A 25,359-nucleotide genomic window follows, 5' to 3' on the forward strand; every position below is an offset into this window, starting at 1 on the left:
ATGAGATGAACCCCAACAACTTGGAAAGGTGGATCTCTCTCACACGTACCAACACAGACTATCCCCCAATTTAACTGATCCCCAAAGGTTTTTGATTAAATAGCGGAATAGAAAATATGATCCCAAAAAAGTGTATGTATATCACACGTACACAACCACACTAGGCCCCAATTACTATTGTTTGTACCCCTAAAAGGCTAGGAGTAGGGGGAGTATGGAACAGGCAGCACCCTCAAACCTTCAGAAGTATGAGATGAACCCCAACAACTTGGAAAGGTGGATCTCTCTCACACGTACCAACACAGACTATCCCCCAATTTAACTGATCCCCAGAGGTTTTTGATTAAATAGCGGAATAGAAAATATGATCCCAAAAAAGTGTATGTATATCACACGTACACAACCACACTAGGCCCCAATTACTATTGTTTGTACCCCTAAAAGGCTAGGAGTAGGGGGAGTATGGAACAGGCAGCACCCTCAAACCTTCAGAAGTATGAGATGAACCCCAACAACTTGGAAAGGTGGATCTCTCTCACACGTACCAACACAGACTATCCCCCAATTTAACTGATCCCCAGAGGTTTTTGATTAAATAGCGGAATAGAAAATATGATCCCAAAAAAGTGTATGTATATCACACGTACACAACCACACTAGGCCCCAATTACTATTGTTTGTACCCCTAAAAGGCTAGGAGTAGGGGGAGTATGGAACAGGCAGCACCCTCAAACCTTCAGAAGTATGAGATGAACCCCAACAACTTGGAAAGGTGGATCTCTCTCACACGTACCAACACAGACTATCCCCCAATTTAACTGATCCCCAGAGGTTTTTGATTAAATAGCGGAATAGAAAATATGATCCCAAAAAAGTGTATGTATATCACACGTACACAACCACACTAGGCCCCAATTACTATTGTTTGTACCCCTAAAAGGCTAGGAGTAGGGGGAGTATGGAACAGGCAGCACCCTCAAACCTTCAGAAGTATGAGATGAACCCCAACAACTTGGAAAGGTGGATCTCTCTCACACGTACCAACACAGACTATCCCCCAATTTAACTGATCCCCAAAGGTTTTTGATTAAATAGCGGAATAGAAAATATGATCCCAAAAAAGTGTATGTATATCACACGTACACAACCACACTAGGCCCCAATTACTATTGTTTGTACCCCTAAAAGGCTAGGAGTAGGGGGAGTATGGAACAGGCAGCACCCTCAAACCTTCAGAAGTATGAGATGAACCCCAACAACTTGGAAAGGTGGATCTCTCTCACACGTACCAACACAGACTATCCCCCAATTTAACTGATCCCCAAAGGTTTTTGATTAAATAGCGGAATAGAAAATATGATCCCAAAAAAGTGTATGTATATCACACGTACACAACCACACTAGGCCCCAATTACTATTGTTTGTACCCCTAAAAGGCTAGGAGTAGGGGGGAGTATGGAACAGGCAGCACCCTCAAACCTTCAGAAGTATGAGATGAACCCCAACAACTTGGAAAGGTGGATCTCTCTCACACGTACCAACACAGACTATCCCCCAATTTAACTGATCCCCAGAGGTTTTTGATTAAATAGCGGAATAGAAAATATGATCCCAAAAAAGTGTATGTATATCACACGTACACAACCACACTAGGCCCCAATTACTATTGTTTGTACCCCTAAAAGGCTAGGAGTAGGGGGAGTATGGAACAGGCAGCACCCTCAAACCTTCAGAAGTATGAGATGAACCCCAACAACTTGGAAAGGTGGATCTCTCTCACACGTACCAACACAGACTATCCCCCAATTTAACTGATCCCCAAAGGTTTTTGATTAAATAGCGGAATAGAAAATATGATCCCAAAAAAGTGTATGTATATCACACGTACACAACCACACTAGGCCCCAATTACTATTGTTTGTACCCCTAAAAGGCTAGGAGTAGGGGGAGTATGGAACAGGCAGCACCCTCAAACCTTCAGAAGTATGAGATGAACCCCAACAACTTGGAAAGGTGGATCTCTCTCACACGTACCAACACAGACTATCCCCCAATTTAACTGATCCCCAGAGGTTTTTGATTAAATAGCGGAATAGAAAATATGATCCCAAAAAAGTGTATGTATATCACACGTACACAACCACACTAGGCCCCAATTACTATTGTTTGTACCCCTAAAAGGCTAGGAGTAGGGGGAGTATGGAACAGGCAGCACCCTCAAACCTTCAGAAGTATGAGATGAACCCCAACAACTTGGAAAGGTGGATCTCTCTCACACGTACCAACACAGACTATCCCCCAATTTAACTGATCCCCAGAGGTTTTTGATTAAATAGCGGAATAGAAAATATGATCCCAAAAAAGTGTATGTATATCACACGTACACAACCACACTAGGCCCCAATTACTATTGTTTGTACCCCTAAAAGGCTAGGAGTAGGGGGAGTATGGAACAGGCAGCACCCTCAAACCTTCAGAAGTATGAGATGAACCCCAACAACTTGGAAAGGTGGATCTCTCTCACACGTACCAACACAGACTATCCCCCAATTTAACTGATCCCCAGAGGTTTTTGATTAAATAGCGGAATAGAAAATATGATCCCAAAAAAGTGTATGTATATCACACGTACACAACCACACTAGGCCCCAATTACTATTGTTTGTACCCCTAAAAGGCTAGGAGTAGGGGGGAGTATGGAACAGGCAGCACCCTCAAACCTTCAGAAGTATGAGATGAACCCCAACAACTTGGAAAGGTGGATCTCTCTCACACGTACCAACACAGACTATCCCCCAATTTAACTGATCCCCAAAGGTTTTTGATTAAATAGCGGAATAGAAAATATGATCCCAAAAAAGTGTATGTATATCACACGTACACAACCACACTAGGCCCCAATTACTATTGTTTGTACCCCTAAAAGGCTAGGAGTAGGGGGAGTATGGAACAGGCAGCACCCTCAAACCTTCAGAAGTATGAGATGAACCCCAACAACTTGGAAAGGTGGATCTCTCTCACACGTACCAACACAGACTATCCCCCAATTTAACTGATCCCCAGAGGTTTTTGATTAAATAGCGGAATAGAAAATATGATCCCAAAAAAGTGTATGTATATCACACGTACACAACCACACTAGGCCCCAATTACTATTGTTTGTACCCCTAAAAGGCTAGGAGTAGGGGGAGTATGGAACAGGCAGCACCCTCAAACCTTCAGAAGTATGAGATGAACCCCAACAACTTGGAAAGGTGGATCTCTCTCACACGTACCAACACAGACTATCCCCCAATTTAACTGATCCCCAGAGGTTTTTGATTAAATAGCGGAATAGAAAATATGATCCCAAAAAAGTGTATGTATATCACACGTACACAACCACACTAGGCCCCAATTACTATTGTTTGTACCCCTAAAAGGCTAGGAGTAGGGGGAGTATGGAACAGGCAGCACCCTCAAACCTTCAGAAGTATGAGATGAACCCCAACAACTTGGAAAGGTGGATCTCTCTCACACGTACCAACACAGACTATCCCCCAATTTAACTGATCCCCAGAGGTTTTTGATTAAATAGCGGAATAGAAAATATGATCCCAAAAAAGTGTATGTATATCACACGTACACAACCACACTAGGCCCCAATTACTATTGTTTGTACCCCTAAAAGGCTAGGAGTAGGGGGGAGTATGGAACAGGCAGCACCCTCAAACCTTCAGAAGTATGAGATGAACCCCAACAACTTGGAAAGGTGGATCTCTCTCACACGTACCAACACAGACTATCCCCCAATTTAACTGATCCCCAAAGGTTTTTGATTAAATAGCGGAATAGAAAATATGATCCCAAAAAAGTGTATGTATATCACACGTACACAACCACACTAGGCCCCAATTACTATTGTTTGTACCCCTAAAAGGCTAGATGAGGAGTAGGGGGAGTATGGAACAGGCAGCACCCTCAAACCTTCAGTATGAGATTGTGTTCACTGTACCCCACAAAGATTGAGTTCACTGCACCCCACAATGATTGTGTTCACTGCACCCCACAAAGATTGTGTTCACTGCACCTCACAAAGATTGTGTTCACTGTACCCCCCAAAGATTTTGTTCACTGCACCCCACAAAGATTCTGTTCACTGTACCCCACAAAGATTGTGTTCACTGCACCCCAAAAAGATTGTGTTCACTGCACCCCAAAAAGGATGTTGTTCACTGCACCCCAAAAAGGATGTTGTTCACTCCACCCCAAAAAGATTGTGTTCACTGCACCCCACAAAGATTGTGTTCACTGCACCCCAAAAAGATTGTGTTCACTGCACCCCAAAAATGATTTTGTTCACTGCACCCCAAAAAGGATTTTGTTCACTGCACCCCAAAAAGGATGTTGTTCACTCCACCCCAAAAAGATTGTGTTCACTGCACCCCAAAAAGATTGTGTTCACTGCACCCCACAAAGGATTTTGTTCACTGCACCCCAAAAAGATTGTGTTCACTGCACCCCAAAAAGGATGTTGTTCACTGCACCCCAAAAAGGATTTTGTTCACTGCACCCCAAAAAGATTGTGTTCACTGCACCCCACAAAGGATTTTGTTCACTGCACCCCACAAAGATTGTGTTCACTGCACACCAAAAAGGATTGTGTTCACTGCACCCCAAAAAGATTTTGTTCACTGCACCCCAAAAAGATTGTGTTCACTGCAGCCCAAAAAGATTGTGTTCACTGCAGCCCAAAAAGATTGTGTTCACTGCAGCCCAAAAAGATTGTGTTCACTGCAGCCCAAAAAGATTGTGTTCACTGCAGCTCACACACAGAAAAATGGATGTGGATCACTGACACCTGCCTATCTCCAATCCCACACCACACAGCAATATCGATTGTAGTTTGTAGAACACAGTTTCCCTAAAATTCAGCAGACTCTGTCCCTAACAGGATTGAGAAGAGATCGTAGATCAGGATTGAGTGCAGATTCACCCCACCCCCCACACAGCAATATCGATTGTAGTTTGTAGAACACAGTTTCCCTAAAATTCAGCAGACTCTGTCCCTAACAGGATTGAGAAGAGATCGTAGATCAGGATTGAGTGCAGATTCACCCCACCCCCCACACAGCAATATCGATTGTAGTTTGTAGAACACAGTTTCCCTAAAATTCAGCAGACTCTGTCCCTAACAGGATTGAGAAGAGATCGTAGATCAGGATTGAGTGCAGATTCACCCCACCCCCCACACAGCAATATCGATTGTAGTTTGTAGAAGACACTGACCCTATATAATTCAGCAGACTCTATCCCTAAAATGCCTACAACTCGCCCTGCCTAAACACTCCGACCTGTCCCTCAATTCTATCCGGACACAAATGGTTTTTTCCTGCCTATCTTTCCCTAATCAGCAGCCAGCACGTTGATGTGTGCTCTCTGTCCCTGAATCTAAGCAGCATAATGACGCCGCTGCGGCTGCCTCGAACTTATAAAGACTTGGTCACATGCTTCAGACGGCCAATCACAGCTACTGAGACATTTGCAGGCATGGCTGGGATGGCTTAAGGCACACCAGTTAAACGATTGTTGATTGGCTGTTGAAAGCCCGCCATGAAAAGAGCGCCAAAGCATGCAAAACCCGGAAATAAAACGACCGAACACGGATTTTTACCCGAACATACAGTAAAGTGTCCGTGTCCGTGTTCGGGTACAAAAAATCCAATTATTCGGTACGAACACGAATAATACAGTCCGTGTTCGCTCAACACTATTGGTGACATTTATTGATGGGAACTTGATAAGTAAGTCATGGCAGAGAGTTGTGCACCTATCTTCTGGAATACCAATAAATGCTATAAGATAAATGGATAATGTGTATCCCTTGGGTTGCAGATAGACATACAGTGACTGTCTGAGAATTTGAATCTGTAGGGAAAGAAATATGACAGCTTTCATTGTTGACTTGGAATATGTGTAATAAATACCAAGATTGTCATCTTGATCTTTGCCTAGTGAGTCGCTGACCTAATACAAGCATGTTGGGCAGGAGATCATATTTTTTAGACTTTATTGGCTGCATGCTTTTTCCAGGTCAGTTACTAGGTAGTGAAATAAGGATTAGCATGACAGTCCCTAAGATTGCACCTTTAAAAACAAAGTGAGCAATAGCAGTTTTTATATTTCTATCCTCACCGGTCCACTTTTTTTGATATCCAAAAATTTAGCTCTCCTGCGTTGCACTTCGGCAGAAAAGTCAGGATACAGAGAGACTCTGGCGTTGTCCACAGAGAGATCAGCAGTGGTCCTAGCTTTATTCAGGATAACTTCACGGTCTTTATAATTAAGCAGCTTGAAGAGAAAGGGTCTGGCAGGAACTCTATGGGCCCGCTCCACTGCAAAGATGGGGGAGAAGGTATATTTTCCAAAGGTGTTCAGAAGCCACGCTTCAATGAAATCCACAGGGTGTTTACCCTTCGTCTTTTCAGGGACCCCCACCGCCCTCACATTATTCCTGCGCAGGCAATTCTCCATATCCTCCAGCCTAGCCACATTAGCTATTGTAATAGTATGAAGAAACTGAACATCCCGCTGCAATGGCTGCCACTCATCTTCTATGGTACTGACACGACCCTCTAATGCAGCTGTGTGATCCCGCAGCTTCTGCATGTCCTGGCGTACCAAAGACTCTAATTCTAATTTCATGCCTTGTACTTCCCCAGCTAATCAAGCAATATTAGCATTGCCAGTAGTGACCGCTGAAAGGATATCCCGCAAGGTAGGCTCAGAGTCAAAAGCCAGGGTAGGGGAGGTAGGCCGCAGCGGCAGAACCGCGCCCGCCTCAGGGTAGGCCGAAGGCCCCGACTCCAACAACAGGGAGGTCCCACCATCCACCGAGTCCCCCGAGGCCATGTCCACATCCCCCACATCAGTCAAGCTGGAAGGGTCACAGGTCCACTTTAACCAACACCACAAGTGGAGAATGTGGACATGCAAGAATCAAGGCATGTGGGCCTCCAGGTCAAGGAGACCCCAAGAGGCTATTTAGTGCTGTATACTTTCTGCAATGTAGGTGTTGTAGGTGCACAATGTATAGGTATCACCATTTATGGAGGGGTTTGTGGACTTATGCATCATGTACACAAAACATAGTGTTGCCAAGACAAATTGCATTGAGAACTATATTAGAGATAGACAGAACCACCTAAACAGACACCTGCCATCTTGGACTACCATTGGATAAATGCAATGGGTCCTATAAGCTTTTGCAAGTGAGAAAAGATTGAATAAGGAGTAATATATGTAATTTAACTTTTTAATAAATACCTAGTAGCAATGCTAGTCTTAGTGTTATTTTTAGTTATAACATAAGTAAAAAAAAAAAAAAAATTCTAAACATGCATTATTCTTTTTTTTCCAGCAAATCGAGAAACTGCCTTTGTGCACGCCATCAGCTCAGCTGGAGTAATGTATACACTCACACGGAACTGTAGCCTTGGAGATTTTGATAACTGTGGTTGCGATGACTCCAGAAATGGACAACTTGGTAAGAAATACAAGGAAAGCATTCTCTTGCGCGCTCTCTCTCTGTATACATATATATATTTATATATATAATGTGTTTACCTAGAAAATGGTGACATGTTTAATACTTATTTTACCCACTATATATATATATATATATATATATATATATATATATATGACGCTGAGCACGGGCACTCAACTTCTTTGGTTGACCATGGCGAGGCCGGTTCTCAGTGGAACCTGTCCTGTTAAATCGCTGTATGGTCTCGGCCACCGTGCTGCAGCACAGTTTCAGGGTCTTGACAACCTTCTTATAGCCTAGGCCATCTTTATGTAGAGCAGCAATTCATTTTTTTTAGATCCTCAGAGAGTTCCATGTTGAACTTCCAGTGACCAATATGAGAGAGTGAGAGCAATAACACCAAATTTAACATACCCGCTCCCCATTCACACCTGAGACCTTGTAACACCAATGAGTCACATGACACTGGGTGAGGGAAAATGGCTAATTGGGCCCAATTTGGAAATTTGGATATTTTCACTTAGTGGTGTACTCACTTTTGTTGCCAGCGGTTTAGACATTAATGGCTGTGTGTTGAGTTATTTTGAGGGGACAGAAAATTCACACTGTTAGACAAGCTGTATACTCACTACTTTACATTGTAGCAAAGTGTCATTTCTTCAGTGTTGTCACATGAAAAGATATAATAAAATATCTACAAAAATGTGAGGGGTGTACTCACTTTTGTGAGATACTGTGTATATAAATATATATATATATATATATATATATATAAATATATATATATATATATATATATATATATATATATATATATATATATTTACCTGCGGACAGTCACTAAGGGATTTTTCACACATCCGTCCTTACTCCCATTTGCTCTTTACTCAATAAATAGTCCAGGGTATTTGGTTTTATATTTATTAAGGAACATGGATGGGAGAAGGGAATAGTGGGATACTCCAACTGAACTATTCACAGTAGATAACAACTCTCACTTGGCCTCACCAGGTTATTTATGGAAGCAGACACACTGCTTTAACTATACTGCCACTCCAGCTGAACAACCCAAGCACCTGCTCTTTACATTTATACCACCACCCAGCATGCACAGAGGTACTGTCCTCTGCCAATCACCAGGGTTGTAACAATGCCTGTGCCCTCACTTGTCAGGTTTTCTCCCACTGCCCAATATGCCTCCCTATTGGACCAGTGTGAAACATTTCAGACAAGCTGAGCTGCACCTGAGCACCATGAACACAGACCCTACCAATGGATCCTGCTCTCTGGTAAGCAGAGAGCAATATAAATTTACCTGGCGATCTTTCTGGTAAGCAGAAAGACCCAAAGACTATACTCTCTCTTCTAGCACTTAGGAGGGTTCTACATATACACTGCTCAAAAAAAATTAAAGGAACACTTTTTAATCAGAGTGAAGCATCAAGTTAATTAAACTCCTGGGATATTGATCTGGTCAGTTAAGTAGCAGAGGGGGTCGTTAATCAGTTTCAGCTGCTTTAGTGTTAATGAAATTAACAGGTGTACTAGATGGACAACAATGAGACAACCTCCAAAACAGGAATGGTTTTACAGGGGGAGGTCACTGACATTTGTTTTCCCTTTCTGACTGTTTTTAACTATTTTTTCATTTGGCTAGGGTCAGTGTCACTACTTGTAGCATGAGGTGATATTGGACCATACAGAGGTTTCACAGGCAGTCCAACTCCTCCAGGATGGCACATCAATACGTGCCATTTCCTGAAGGTTTGCTGTGTCTAACAGCACAGTCTCAAAAGCATGGAGGAGATTCCAGGAGACAGGCAGTTACTCTAGGAGAGCTGGACAGGACTGTAGATTTGCTGATAATATGTTAATTCTTTTTTTTTTTTTTTTGGCCTGACAATTTTGCTTCTGTTGTCCAATCTGCTGTATTATGTTGTTTATATACATTTTTTTTAAAAGGGTCAGCCCACCTTAAGTGATATTTTTGAAACCCCTGGCTTCTAATTTATCTTGAACGGTAGATCATCCTGACAAAATTCTCAACTCCTATTCCTGTCCACATGGGACTGTTCAGTGTTCCTGCCCATCTTTGCAAATGCTTGTCCCTACTGTTGAATTTTCCGTAGTATAAAATAACTGAAAATTCAACTAAAAAAAGGACTAACCACCTACAATGGCCACAAGACTAAGGAACACAAGTGTACAAATACTAAGAACAGAGTCCCTGGACATCAGAAGAGATTGTCAGGTGTTTAAATGTCCAGAAATACCAGTTTTGGGTAGTCTGACCTTTTAAGCATCCTGCATGTAACATTAAAAGTATTACACAAATCATATCAGATGTTTCATTTGTCTGCTCACAGGAGGACAAGGGTGGCTTTGGGGTGGTTGCAGTGACAACGTTGGTTTTGGAGAGGCAATATCTAAGCAGTTTGTGGATGCACTGGAGACTGGACAAGATGCTAGAGCCGCCATGAATCTTCATAATAATGAGGCTGGAAGAAAGGTATGGCCATATAAGCTCTGTGTATTTTTTTGTTCTTGTGTGCTTTATTATTTCACTGGTTATTACTAATACAATATGGTACTAATATAAGATATGTTTCTATGCTAAGTGCATGTATGTGATGTGTAACTCTAAAGCTGGTCATACATGTAAAGATAGACAGATTCCTCCATTAACAATAAACAATTTGGATGGACAAATCTCCCACTACTTAATGGAACAGTGACTTCCCGTCTCCTTTCATTTCTCACATAATGCCAAGTCGGGTGATTTTGGCAGGTTCCCCCGTGGCTTAAATTTTGACCAATTTCTGTGAATTTGTGAGCCACGTATGGCCAACTTAACACTTACAAGTTGTTTATTAGTTTTCACAGAAATCACAGTACTCTCCCTAATAATGTATTCACTTACTCATCAGATAGACAGAGCCAACTTTGTTTAGGAATTATTTAGAGTCAGCATTTTTTCCTGGTATAGAGATGATACAATCCTGGCAATCCTGACTTTTTGTTCACAAATGTCTGACACAGATCAGATCCTGTTGATCATTTTGGCTTGCTGCAAAGTAGAAATGTTGCAGTCTGATCACTTGGGCTTAGAAGTCTTTCAAAATGCTTCCTCTTCCCTGCAGCAAACTAATGAGACAATCTTGGCCTAGACAAAGTCAGTTACCTGGAGCTCAAGGATAGCTCGTTAATGATAAAAGGTGCAGTTATTGCCACTTCAGGATCCACACCTATAGTAGGTGTAAAGCCAGTGATCCCAATTCCGGCCAGCCCCTCTGTAATAAAAAGTTATATTACACAGTGTGTGTGTTTTTTTAAACGTTGGCAGTGAAATATCTTTTTTCACATAGCCCCTCTCCTTGCCTGATCTAAGGACTACAGCGGGAGGGGCTGAGATTTCCCCCTGACATCAGCTGGGCAGTCATATGACAGCACATCGGCGATGTGAAACAAGGTATTTAGCTGTAAAATTAAAAAAAAACACACACACTTTGTAGTATATCTCATTATTACAGAGGGGATGGCAGGAATTGGATTTTTTTTAATCAGCTTGCACACAAGGAAGTAAAGGGGGGAGACAGAGAGCAGCGGGATGATAAAGGCACATAAACTGACCACAGTATCATGGATCAGCAGCCATGACTAAGATGGTCAGCACAGTATTGGAACTGGGGGGACACAGGAACAGGCAGGATCAACAAGGTATATTACAACATAGAATGGGAAAAATGTTACTGCACAAGCACTATGCGGTTTAACATGCTTTAAAGGTACAGGATTGTTTTTTTGTTTACCTTTTTTTTAGGGTTACAACCTCTTTAAGTTACAAGTCCATCCGGTTCAACCAACACAGAAAAAACACACACACACCTTCTATTTATTGCAGAACGAAAAGTACATGTTGATAACTTGTCTGATATGATATATGCTGTGTATTATATAGTAAAATACTGCAATGTCCTGTTTACTACTTCCATTCTATTTAGGCAGTAAAGAGTACAATGAAGAGGACATGTAAATGTCATGGGGTTTCTGGAAGCTGTACAACTCAAACCTGCTGGCTACAGTTGCCGGAATTTAGAGAAGTGGGCTACTATTTAAAGGAAAAATACCACAAAGCTCTGAAAGTTGATTTGCTGCAAGGAGCGGGGAATAGTGCAGCCAGCAGGGGTGCTATAGCTGAAACATTTAGCTCCATTTCAAAGAAAGAACTTGTCCACCTAGAAGACTCACCAGACTACTGCCTTGAGAACAAGACTCTGGGCCTACTGGGAACAGAAGGCAGGGAGTGTCTTAAGAGAGGCAAGACGCTTAGCAAGTGGGAAAAGAGGAGCTGCAAACGCTTGTGCGGAGATTGTGGATTAGTGGTGGAAGAGAGAAGAGCAGATATGGTCTCCAGCTGCAACTGCAAGTTTCATTGGTGCTGTGCTGTTAAATGTGAACAGTGCAGGAAAACGGTCACTAAATATTTCTGCGTCAAAAAGGAGAAGCGTGAGAGGAGTGGTGGTGGAATCCCCCGCAAGAAAGAAAGTAAACTAAGAAAGAAATTTTAAAAGGTTACATAGCTGTAATTAAAACATTTGTGAGACTGCAGCCTGTGCAGGCGGATATCCATAATGGATCTGATGAGACTAAACTTCATGGTTTACAGCATTATTTTCCAAACCATTCTTCGCTATAATTGTGTATGTTTTCCTACAGAAGATCAGAGGTGTAATAAAACGGACCTTGCAAGAAAAAACAAAAATCAAAAATAGAAACAGTATACTCTACACTAAGTGATAAAGAAGAGCCCAGTCCAACTACTTACAGTCATTCAAGAGAAACTATAGTGGTTTGGGAGTTATTTACAGTTTTTAACATTTTACATTTTTAAATCAATGCCTTATATAGATTTACCTAATTTTTATCTAAAATCTTTGATTTTCAGTTTAACATTTACTGTGACCTGCACACATGTTTACAGAGCACTGAAATACAGAAACTGCTTGCTTTCAGACTGTCACTCTTTATCTGACATAAAACAAGGAGAATACACACATGCTAAAATACAAAGTATTTAAAATATAATCAACATGTAAAAAACAAGGAATAGCGAATGATGCATGGGCCACAAGTGTCAGATTATACTTCATTAAAATAGGATATTTACAGTATGACCCTTCTACATGGTCCTCTTTAAATAGCATAAATCCACAAGAACTGTGATTCTGTGTAGAGGGGTGTAAAACACGCATGATTAGGGGTGTTGGAGGCCAGTTTTTGGAAGCAATGGTTTCCAGCTACTACAGTAAAATGCTTTTTGATTGTGTGCTCTCCATTTAATAAAACACACAATGTTATCATGCAGTATGGGGAACCTTTTTTTATTTCATTTTGCCTTTAAGGAAAATATGCAGTTTGGGTTAGTTGAAAAAAAAAAAGTTTTCCTATTAATTAATCTTGCAAAACAATACACAACGTGGGAAAAAGTACACAAGGGCTTTTCACTTAGTTTTAGTCAGGGCTTTTTTTCTCAGAGAAAAGATGCAGGAACTCCCCTTTCTAAGTTGATTTGTGTCTCCGCCCCCTACCCACCTTTAAGCACTAACCCTTGGTTCCACCCCCACCCACCTCTGAGCACCGACACTTGGATCCACCCCCTACCCAGCTTCCAGTACAGCCCCTTTTAGAGAATATAGAGTAACATTTTGTAGTGGAATGTATGGAATTTGGTTATTAAAAACAAGAAAAGCAATAAAATTGATCCCCCACAGCCAGCAGCAATATACCCCCCCAGCAGCAATAGACCCCCAGCAGCAGCAAAAGATCTCCCAGCAGCCAGCATCAATAGTCTCTCTAGCAGCCAGCAACAGTAGACCCCTCCCCAAACAGTAGATCCCTTCCAGCAACAATTAACCCACAGTATCAAAAGATCCTCCACCAGCAACAATAGATTGCCATCCAAAAATAGATCCCTCTAGCATCAATAGATCCAGCATCAGTAGACCCTCCAGCACCCCTTGTCATGGCATACATTCAGTGCTAGAGGTGCCGGAACTGCGTCCCCCCCGCGTTCCAGCTGAAAAAAAGCCCTGGTTTTAGTAGACATTAAGTGTTACTCTCATGCTGTACAACTATTAAAGCTCTTCTAGGAGACACTGCAGATACAGAACCAAGTTCTGTACTGGCAACTGCTCATAGTAACTGATCTGATTTTTAAAGTATAACTAAAGACAGAAGTTTTTGAGTTTTGGTTAGAGTGGAAAAGGATTAGAACACCTGTCAGGTGTCCCCATCTGGGAGATTCACCCTTCCTACTTTTTATGTTTACAGTTATTTGTATAGTACAATTGAAAGAAATCTCAAATTTTGGGGTGTCTCCAAAACAGGAAAAAAGGGGAACATTAGTTCTGGTGATCAGGGAATATGCAGCTTCCTAAACGGTTTCCTGCATGTAAGAACATAGAGTGCCTACCGGTAAATTGGCTCCTAAAGCTTATAGAGGTACTATGAAATTCTAGCCTATGTATGTTTTTTCCTAGTAACAATAGAATACTGAAAAAAAACCAAACCTAGCGACAGGTTCATGACTTCACATAATAATAATTATCCTGGTGGACAGTAAAAAAAATAGTTGATCATTTGGTTCAACCGTGCTCCACCAGTTTATAGAGTAGGGACAGTTAGAGGCTGATGTGTGGTTCGGTCCTGTGGGATCAGCACTGTTAATTATTTTTATTTTTTTTTAACAAACTTTATTGAAATATCACTCAGACATTTAATAAAGTTCAAATGGCTGTTGTGTGGTTCAAGTACACATGCAGTGCTTTTTTTTATAGTACACACCACTGCAACGCAAGGCATTTCGCCGTGTTATGCAATGGGACTATGCTGGATTAGCCCCCCAACACAGTCCCACCGCATCCAGTGTGAATATACCTGAAGAGCAATCTTCAGCCCCTGACTGCTGATTTAAGCAAAGGAGAAGTGATTGTGCTTTATTCCACATAGTATATGTGAGATTTTGGTAAGATGACTTGTTCCAAACCATGGAATTAAAGTAACTTAAAAAAAAAAAAAAATAGACTTAATTCAGGAAGTTTTAATGTCAGGATAAGGACCATTATTTCAGCGACTGAAGTTTTCAAAAAAATAAGTATCCTTATCTGGTCTGTTATCTTTGTGAACTACTGTGCTAAATAGCATGAATGTCAAAAACCCCACAAATGATATCCAAAGAAAATTTGGGCATAAAAAAAAATCTGCATTACTGCTACTTTTAATGAATGTTATTTATTCACCATTTCTTTAGTTTTTGTAGCTCTAGTGCAGGGTGACATCTATTCATGTTTGAAATGCATTGGTGCTGGTGTTTTTTTAATATCTGAGTTTTCTTTGGATATAATTTGTAACGCTCTTCACATGCAAATTAGTTGATTTTATTTGTGATTCTATGTCTTGTCATAATAGCCCTTGCTTTAACGGAGTCTGTTGCTACCTTGAAAAATGGATTAAAAAAAAAAAACTACTGTCCATGCCACCATTTTCACCTTGTTTTTACTAGTTTTAAAACTGCCAAAAAGTTTTCCAAAGCGTCCAACAAAGTTTCCCAACTCTATGTTGTGGTTCCAACTACAGGTCAGATAGGGACTAATAAGTGGAACTATTGTGCACAGTAGGAGACCAAGGACTTGACACATCCAAAAGTGTGTCAGATACAGGATGACCCATCAACAGTGATAGCTCTTCAAGACAGTGAAGACCAGTGACCCAAGCAGTAAGAAAGGTAAGTATTAAAAATCTTTTTGTACAGGAGGCTTTGAAATTTTGTTCAGGAGATAACACAGTGGAATTAAGAGCTGCTTTTTAAAAAGCCTAACTGGAACTTTTTAAGAGACATGGGAATCTCTACCACTGGGACAGACCCAGTGTGACTACCTATATTGGATGTTCTGTCATAGTGCTGTCACTTCTTTTGTACTTTAAGTAACCCTGTTTTAGTATACATTTAAAGCAAAGAAAACAGCCCTGTATAAGCTCTGAATTGCTGCATTTGGAGATTATATAGGGTTGAGGAGACTCCCCCAATGGGACAGTGCCAGATCAAGTCATTGGTCATTTGTGCTGTCCCACGAGAGGAAGAGGAGAGAGTCAACACTCCACAATACCTGACAGTACTGTGTATTTTCCGAATGCCTGAGGGCTAACTGAAACAGCATATGAGGAAAGTAAAGGTGTGTGCTGCTGGGGATCAGAGATGTATTAAAGAAGAATTGGGTCTTAGGGAAAGTAGCAGCTTTCTCTACTCCAATCCCTTCCAACAACATTGATAAGGATTGTAAGGGGCACAAAGAAACTGTAATTTGCATTTTCTGTACTGGCATTCACCCCTTACCCTTTCTCTACAGACACTAACTGCCTACACATTCACCCTCCCTTGTGAAGTGACTGGATTGTGCGCAGTTTGAACAATAGTGCAATCTCCCTGGTTTACTGTAAGCTGGGCCTCATGGACTTCCACCAGGTCATAAGCTCCTGCCTACATTGCCTTGTGGAAGATCAGACTCTACTGGGGAAGGGAGTGTTAAATCAAGTCTGTTGCTTACAGGTTTTCTTTAAGATAGAAGTTTATTGTCCAACGTGTTTTTCAATAATTCTCAATACTTTAACAATAAAACAATCCACAGTGATATTACGATTTCCATTGGTTTAAAAACAGCAGAAAGATTTAGGAAATCAGATGTGGAGCGCTTGGTGTACAAAGTACTTATAAGAGATATAAGAATTTATTGAAATCAGGTACAAAATTTGAGCCAAGACTGCAATATGAGTTTTTCATTGGGCCACCTCTTTGTAAATTATGTGAGGGAAACAAAGTCTCTCTTAAGTAAACAAACTATTTGTCTTCCTTTTTTTAATTATATATATTTGAATATGTTGTTTGTATGAATAATTTTTAATGACAAAGTAATCACCTCATTTTTATAAAATAATTGTGTTATAGAGAGATATTGTAAATAATTCATCATTTGTGCCACTGAATATAATCTAGGTTTCTTTTTACTAACAATTAATATTTAGAGATACGTTTTAATGAAGTTGTATATAGAAAGTGAAGCACTTTTTACTTTAATTTATTGCACAGGTACTGAAGTGTACGCATAACACAGAGGGGGACATTCAGTATACGAAGCTCAAGTGCTCAACCACAATAAAATTATTGGTACAAACTTTACATTGCGTGTCATTTTGGCCATACAATTGTTGATTTTTGGCTTGCTTGACAATATATGTATTTTAGTGCAGAAAGAGGCTGTAGATTTAGTCTCAGAACTTTTCCAGCATGTTTGAAATGTACAACTTAGTCACAAAGTTTAGAAATAACTTTTTATGTATAACCCTGTAACAGAAAAGTATTGCATAACTGAGGCAGCAGTCTCATCTTTTGTGTCTGGATGATCTTTTGTCATTCCATCTCAAATTCATTGGGGGTTGATTTACTAAAGGCAATTACGCTGTTCACTTTGCAAAAGAATTGCCTATAGATCTTAGTGAATGTGGTGAGGCTCCGTTGACTTTAATCATCCAATCATGTGCAAGATGCATTTTTTTTTTCTTTTCCTTGCATGTAGTTGGGTATTCTTTGAAAAGTGCTGCTTCACCACATTCATTAAGCTCTAGGGCAAAATCCCTTGCAAAGTGCAACTTATCTTTAAAAATTGAACAGCCTAACTGCATTTAATAAATCAAACCCATTGACTGTTATAGCTGTAGCACTAACTGCAGAGTTTACTGAATTTTGCACAGCATGGTTTGCTATCATGTACAAAACAGAAAACTTCTAGTTTGATTTTCTGGTTGATGTTTAACATGGTCATGTAATTGGAAAACAGCATATTAAAACACTGTGTAAAGGTATATCTGTCCAGCTCTTGTTATAAGACTTTCACTCATAGTGAGATATTTCTACTCTGTAATTCTGACTTTGGTATGAAAAGAGAAGAGTCATTACTGAGCACGCAAATCCTACACACCCTCTAAGTTTATAATAGACAGGTCTTTTTAACCAAACCTGTGATGGTTGACACACAGATATTGGAGGTATACCCCACTCCGACTCTGTTCAAAATTGTCGATGCTGCAGCTCCTTTCCCCTAAACCAATGATAGCATTGCCTATGGATTCTAGTGTGGTGATTCCCTGACAGAAGGTTTTGAGTCTGGAAAAAGGCCATTTCTTCCACTGTATTACACTAATTACCCCTTGTGAGAAGTACCTTCATATGCACTGGCTAGCTCATTGCACATGAAGGAAGAAGACTATGAGAATTTGAGATCATCAGTACCTTTATAAGTCTCACCTTGACTGCAGGAAAACATGGTTTCTTGCTAGCTGTATGTGGAAGTAGGAGTTGGACAGATTACCTATGTCAGCTCTGTAGATAAAGGTTTGTTTATTCTTGTAAAATTTTGTAGGATTTAATAGAGATGACTGCGCTTTTCTATGTTTTTTAGAAAATGTAATAAATTCAAGACCAAGAACTTTTTTGTAAACATGCTTAAATTAATTCTTCAAATAAAACAAGTTGTTAAACGTACCCATGAATTAGCGTTTGCAACATTAAAATGTGTACATAGATCAAAGACACTAAAGACTTTTTGTTCAATATCATTTCAACTAATTGGGTGTCCTAATTAAGGAAAGTATTTGAATGCCACATTTTTCTTGTTTAATACAGTATTTTAAAACAGTGACAAATCACATTATAGTTACATTTTACTACAAAAAGTGTAAGTATAATGTGGTAATTGCACCCATAGTAAGTGCATTCCATTGTACAGAGCTCACGTAATGACAAAAAAAAAATTAGGAAAACCCAAATAAACAGGTAACAGCACATACAAATTAATTTAGGGGCCAACAAACCAAGACTAAAACAACATTTCTTTTACAAGGCTCAGAAATCGACTTTTATGGCCATACTGGGTATTAGAGGTACAATTAGGTGATGAGAACCAAACAGATTGCACTATGTCAGAGAGTAAAGGGGAGACGAAACAAAAGGGAAATAAGAGATAACAGGACTTCTGTACATACCCAAGAAGGACAGGAGCACAAACAATATAAGCTACAGCAAGACATCAAAACCCGATGGCAAAAAATTATCTTCCCAAGGTTGCCATAACTTTAGATGTTTTGGTAATCTGTCTAGTAAAGTTACCCAAATCTTACTGTGTACCATGGCTTAGGTGATCAGATACTTCTAATGCCATATTTTTCATATTTATTTGAAGCTCAATTCCAGCCAATTTGGGGAAGGTTTAGAACTTTTGTCAGATTAATGTAACAGGAGATCAGATGAAGTGAAAGTGACAGGAAGTCTTTCCAGGAAGGACCGCGTAAGCAAAAAAAAAAAAAATCTGGTGGATATGTACGAGATCTTACTTTTTTGTTGACCATTACTTATTGTCCCGAAGGAACCGGTTCATGCTCAATTCTTGTCCTAGTGTCACAAATAAATTAAGAGGCCGGCAGCACTTAAAACCTGCAAAAAGTTGTAGACCTTCCCTTCCAGCTTGGGCTGGAAAGAAGAGGACTAAAAATACTTACCTGTCCCACTGCCAACTTCTCAAGTCTTTGCGCTCTTGGAGAGCAAAACACTGGCAGAATTGTGAACAATTATTTCTGGTTTGTTAGGTTCCTGCTCCCCGCTGCATCACTTTGGTCCAACCTGCAGGCTGTTACAGGGAGGGACACAGAAGTGGCACAGCAGCAGACAGTAGAGTCATGGCCAGTGGTGGGGGGTTGTGGTATCTGACACACCAAGAAGTGAGGGATGCTGAAGGATTTGTGGGAAAAGAAAAGACAACCTGAAAGTGTATCTAAAGCCAAAACTTTTTTTTTTTTTCATTTTGACTAGTAGTTTTTACCATGGAGCCTGGAAAGCATTACACCCACGATCAGGGGATCACAGGTGCAACGTCAGGCTTCTGCAGGCACTCCTGACAGCTGTCTGCCTGTATCTCTATATATTGACAGACAGTTATTTAACTGCAGGAAGTGTCAGTGAAATACAAGGGTGCGGATGAGCACCTTGGTCGTTCATTGGAGGACTATAAGCCGTCTGCCACAGTGGAAGACTGGACTTGTAGTTAATTTTTTCACAGATCACGGTGAATAAATGACATTGCTGAGTGTGCAGAGCCCTGCACAGCCGGGCTATTTTTACATTGTGACAGCGGATGCGGTGATAGAATTCCCCACCTGTTGTCACAGTAGGGGGATCAGGAGGGTGCAAGGCTGCTGCATTAGTAACATACTACATCCTGAATATGGGTGCAATGTAACATGTTGCTAAAGTTGAACTTATCCTTTAAGTTGTCAGGAACTTTTTTTTGCAGTGTAACCTTGAAAAAGGTGCAGGTACTTCCTTTGGATTGTGCAATTTTGGCTCAATGGGTGTAAATGAAAAAAAAAACACTTGAGAAATACATGAATTGCAATAAACTTGCAAAAAAATCTGAATAAACATGCACAAAGTGTTCAAACTAGACTTCTCAGCTGTCACGATACTTCAGGAAAGTTGTTTATTCTCTTAAAGTAAAGCAAAACTTTCGATACAAAACAGAAAAGTTTTCACGCTTTAAAAGGAGAGAAAGAGAGGTGTTATGTGTCATCAGAGTGTAAGATGTTCTTTTCTCTTCTCTGTTTAATCTAAAGATATAGCTGTCTTTTATGCTGTATGTAAAGACAATCTCAGCAAAAAGTATGTATCCCAAGAAGGTAGTAATTCTAAATATAAATGTAACACCCACTCTTGCATATCTGGTTTTACTCTATAGTAAGACACATAACTTCACCAAACATACTAACTTAGAAACTCAGAATAGAAATACATACATAGCAAAATCGCTTTTCTGTCTTTAACAAATGGACATAGCAAACAACCTTCAAACGAACATCATTACATTATATATATTTCAGAGTCTTATCATTTAAACTCGAAATCTCTAACACAAACACAGTACAAAAAAACAAACTAAAAAATGCAGATGCAAAAGTGTGAATGGAGAGTTAGAGAGTTTCCCTCACAATGGACAAATTACCTTTTACTTACTGATGTATGTACAGGACAGGTGTGAAGGGAAATCTCCTGTCTGGGACACCGCAAAAAAAAATAAAAAAAAAAAATGACAGGGTAGTTCCCTTCCATACTCTTTTCAAAACCCCAATATAAAATGTTGGCTTTATATATGCATTAAGCTAAGTCATGCTTAAAAGTAAGAAGTAATTTTTTATGGGGAAAGTTTCCAAATATCCATTGCCAGACACCTCCGATCATTTGAGCACGCTCTATAATGCTTATACGCTTCCAAGATGCAAGGGCAAGTGTCTATGTGGAAACAATACTGAGATAAAGCATACAAAAACAAAAGAAGTGGCAGCCTCCATACATACGGACTGAGAACAGATACTTCTAAACCCAGCATGCAGGACAAGAGACGTTCTAATGTGCAGCATTTATACAAAGAGAATAAAAACAGATACTGAGAATTACTCTGTTACTTTTGTGTACAAAGAACAAAAGTAGAGAAATATATCCAAAGCATATAACAAAGGCAATATCAATAATCAAATATTGTATCCAACACCAAATGACACACATTTACCGCTTTTTATATAAAAGGCTTGCCTTGCAAACTGAAGATACCTAGCAATTAAAAGTAGAAGACTGGGCTATGTCTTTAAGGTATGAATGAATCTAAGATAGATATGTATGTCACCCAAGAAAGGATGACTCCTTACTTACTTTGGGGTTAGCTGACAATCTGAATACATAACAAACAGTATTACACTGTGTATTTAGCACAATACAATATTTATGTAAAACAATATGTTGCCATGAGCTGTACATACATATACTGTAAAGTATAAGACATATCCCGTAGCCAATGTGCCAGAAAAAAATACTTTGCTGCCTCTTAAGATACACGTTCCTGGCTTTTCACTGATCACTGCCTTTTCTGGATGACAATAGTTCAATGTGCTTAATAAAAGCCATAGTATCCATGCACTGTGACTACACTGATGGTGGCCAACATGCCTAAAACAGCTGTATGCAGTTTGGAAAAATTGGCTCGTTAATATTAGGCTGTACCTGTGCTAATGCTTCTGGATGTATCCTTGGCTATGGGATATAGGGGAGCAATTTGCATGGTTCTACCCACTATCCTAAACTGTTGCACACAACCCTAATTTTTTGGGATTTGTGATAATGAACATGTAGGTGCTTTTAGGAAGACACTGCTTTGCCTTGTATAGGACAGAGTGAAATGTTTGTACTGAATTTCCAACTCCATCACTAACCACTAAAAATAGTATTTTCATATTCTTAAAAGGCAAGCAGATCCCGCCTAAATAATTATCATGTACTTTTTTAAAGTGACTACAAAGCAAATTAGTGGTTTTGAGCCTGGGCATAATTAAGCACTTCTTCTAACAGATAACACAGACTCCTGTTTTACACAGAAAAACACAATCATTTTCTATTTCCCAAGGCATGTGTCAGTATTTATGCCTTTCAGAAACTTCCTCATTAGCAGGGATATTCATCTTTTCTTCCACCTTTCATAGAAGGAGAGGAAGAATTTGGATAGTACACAACACAAAGCCCAGGGTGAGGGAAACAAACCAGATATCAATGCTCATAAATTCTCTTTTCATGATTCTGCACATTCACTGTTTGTGTTTCCCTGTCTTGGCCAGCAGGCAGCTCTCAATGCCTTTCATACAATGGCTGGTAGCACATCTCTTTATGTCATGTTTTCGCGTGACGTGAACCTTCTATGGAGGTTTCTATTCACCACAGTGACACCTGCTGCCAAGAGCAAAACTCTATAAGCCCTCCTGTAGTTTTACCAAGCCATTGCTATGCTGCGAACTTTGTCATGCAGTTGTGCTGCTATTTAATTCCCATGGACAATGTGGCAGGCTGAGGGGGAAGTTTAAGGGAGACAGGTCAAAGCAGCCAAAATAACAACAAAGAAACTGCAAGTAATGTTGATGTGAAACTCAAGAAATTGATAACCCCAAAATATAAAAATAAATATGAACATATTCAAACCAGATTTGAAAATATATCCATTGTGCCTGGAATTCGAAGACAAACCGCAAAATTTTTCTAAAAAAATAAATAAACTCATTAGCTATTAGGTTTTTTTTTTTTTTTCCATGTAAGCTACCTTTTTACCCAGAGTGTGATTATGCTCTTCTGTATAGCCATACTACCATATAGGTTTTGCAGGTTTTGGCATTATAGACTTCAGCCCCTAAATGTGTCAGCCTAACTTCTAGTCTAACCTGTAAGACCTAGTACTTAACTAATGGAACCTTAAACTGAATATTGCTCCCTGCACCTAAGTCTAAGTCATAAACTTCCCCTTAGCCCTTGACCCCTAAATTTAACCTTGGGAATATACTAACGTTAGGGTAAATGTATCCACCAATTCTAACCTACATTCTTATCACAGGCAAAACTGTATTACCACAGTGATAAAAATGATATTTTCTCTAAAATTCTCAGAGTTGGAGAGCAGTAGGCGAATAAAATAAATGCAAAATGCCCATAACAACAGGTCCTCTAATTACATCACTCCTTCATAATACAGGCCCACATCAGCTTTGGATAGCCCCCAGTCTACTTCCACAGTAAAATTAAAAATAAATACACAAAAGTAAACTAATTAATTATTGAAAAGGAGGGGTCTATTCAGCAAAGTTTTTACACACTTTTCATTTGATTCAAATAACTAGGAGGCATTGACCCTGTATTTTTAAGAGGAAATTATATCAGGAGACCTGTTTGAGGTGAATTTGTACTTGTTTGTAATATTTTAGCTGATTAACAAATAATATTTTTTGATAACAGCTTTTATGGGGGTGGTTGCCTGTGCACAAACATGAATTTAAAAAAAAAAAATTCACATTACGGGATACTTCATAGATTATTTAGACCAACTTTGCATCCTTCAATAGCAGCTTATCCTGCTCCCAACACATCATTATATACAGCCTTTTCTAATAAAAATACAAAATGTTTAGTTTAAAAGACCAGGAACCCCCTAAACTTTAATATCTATCTATCTATCTACAGTATCTATCTATCTATCTACAGTATCTATCTATCTATCTATCTACAGTATCTATCTATCTATCTATCTATCTATCTATCTATCTATCTATCTATCTATCTATCTATCTATCTATCTATCTATCCTTTTTAAAAGCCCTAATAAACGTTTTGTGTTTTAAAGAAAATGGCTGAAGTAGGATAAGCTCCTATTGGGTAATGCAAAGATGGTAAAAATATTTTTAGTTAACATCTTTCTATACATTCTGAAGTCTGATTAGAAGAGCTAAAATTGCATTGGTAGTTTTACATTTTTTTTTCAACAAAGTATACAATCTATTGATATAAAAATATTTTGTCTGACATTGAGGGCCTATTTTTAAAGCAGTAAATATGATATTCACTAGACGTGAATCACTGTTAATTTTAAAATGCACCAGGAAAAAAACTGCAGAAAAATGTTTTTGGTGAATGCCACATTCGTGGCTTTATAAACATTCAATGTATTTTGAATGCTGATAATTATCTTAATTTAAATTCACATGCTCAAAATGATAATAATGTTTCCAGAAAATTCTGTTTGTGGTGCTGTTTTGGGGATAAATCCACTGGTTTGACAATTATAGCATTTCTTTGCTCATTTTCACATTGAGCTGAATTTATTTAAATAATTTTCATCTAAAACATGACCAATCTGCAAAGTTCTCATTGGACCTTGTCCTATGGTGGGCTGCTATTATATAGCCTAACAACTTACAGCTATACCTATGGAAATCAAGTTAAAATAAATAAAAAAAAATACAATATCTTCTTAAGCAAATTAATGAAGAAAGGAAAATTAGAGAACCAGAAAGAGGAAAGTGAACCGAAGAAACAGAAATAACATATGCAATTATGGTCCTGGCATTTCAAAAGGATCAGATCATGTGCTCTAACACATGACTGCACACAACTTCCAAATTATTTTTACCAGATCACAGAAAAGACTAATCATGTCTGAATCTAGCTTTAACAAGAGCTAAAAGTTGTCTTTTCTACACCATTATGTATTAGTGTCCTTGGTAAAAAAAAAAAAAAGAGGGGGGGGGGTAGAATACATGCCATGGAAAGCTATAATATATGAATTGGTCACCAAGAAAAAATATAAAATACAAACAGTCCAAGTATATTTCATAAAAAGTATATCTTATAAAAAGATCTTCCTGTCCTGCTTACTAGTAAATCATTTTCTTGGAGACCTGTGCTATCACCACATATAAGTATGGTGCCTGATACCATGAGAATACGTATATACACTACTGCCACCTAGCTTAGATGACCCCTTTTTTATGTAAATTTATCCAAAAAAAACAATGGTCTGCAAAATACAAAAAACAAACCAAAACAAAGTATTTTAGATATACTGTACTTGCAGTACATACCTACAAAATATATTCTTCACTGAGTAAAAGCATACATTTTAGTAAAAGAGAGAAAGTGAGAAGAAAGGACCACACTATTCCATGACAAGTCCTCTATAGAAGCCATGTCATAAAGAGCTTACAAAATGTTGCAGCTGCAAATCTAGAGTAAAATAAAATAGGAATAGATGATCTTATTCCTTCCCTGTTGGGCCAGGTTAACAGTAGGGCCTAGTTAGTAGACAGATAGCCCAGTAGGTTGCTACCAAAAAGTCAACCTTTCACGATAAACATTTTAGATTAAG

The 25,359-nt window shown here is 39.2% G+C and overlaps 1 protein-coding gene across 2 annotated transcripts in view; it reads left to right on the forward strand.

Annotated features, from left to right (window-relative positions):
* Positions 1–12,159, forward strand: part of WNT8B (Wnt family member 8B) — an 83,127-nt gene extending 70,968 nt beyond the window's left edge. For both annotated transcript variants that reach the window (XM_082266703.1, XM_082266704.1), the window contains 3 exons: positions 7,400–7,525; positions 9,895–10,037; positions 11,530–12,159. In XM_082266703.1, the coding sequence (XP_082122829.1) occupies positions 7,400–7,525; positions 9,895–10,037; positions 11,530–12,096 (836 nt within the window). In that variant the 3' untranslated portion in view covers positions 12,097–12,159. The remainder of the gene's footprint in view (positions 1–7,399; positions 7,526–9,894; positions 10,038–11,529) is intronic.
* The last annotated feature ends 13,200 nt before the right edge of the window (positions 12,160–25,359 follow it).

Source organism: Pelophylax lessonae (genome assembly GCF_965119305.1).
Source record: "Pelophylax lessonae genome assembly, chromosome: 9".
NCBI classification, from domain to species: Eukaryota; Metazoa; Chordata; class Amphibia; order Anura; family Ranidae; genus Pelophylax; species Pelophylax lessonae.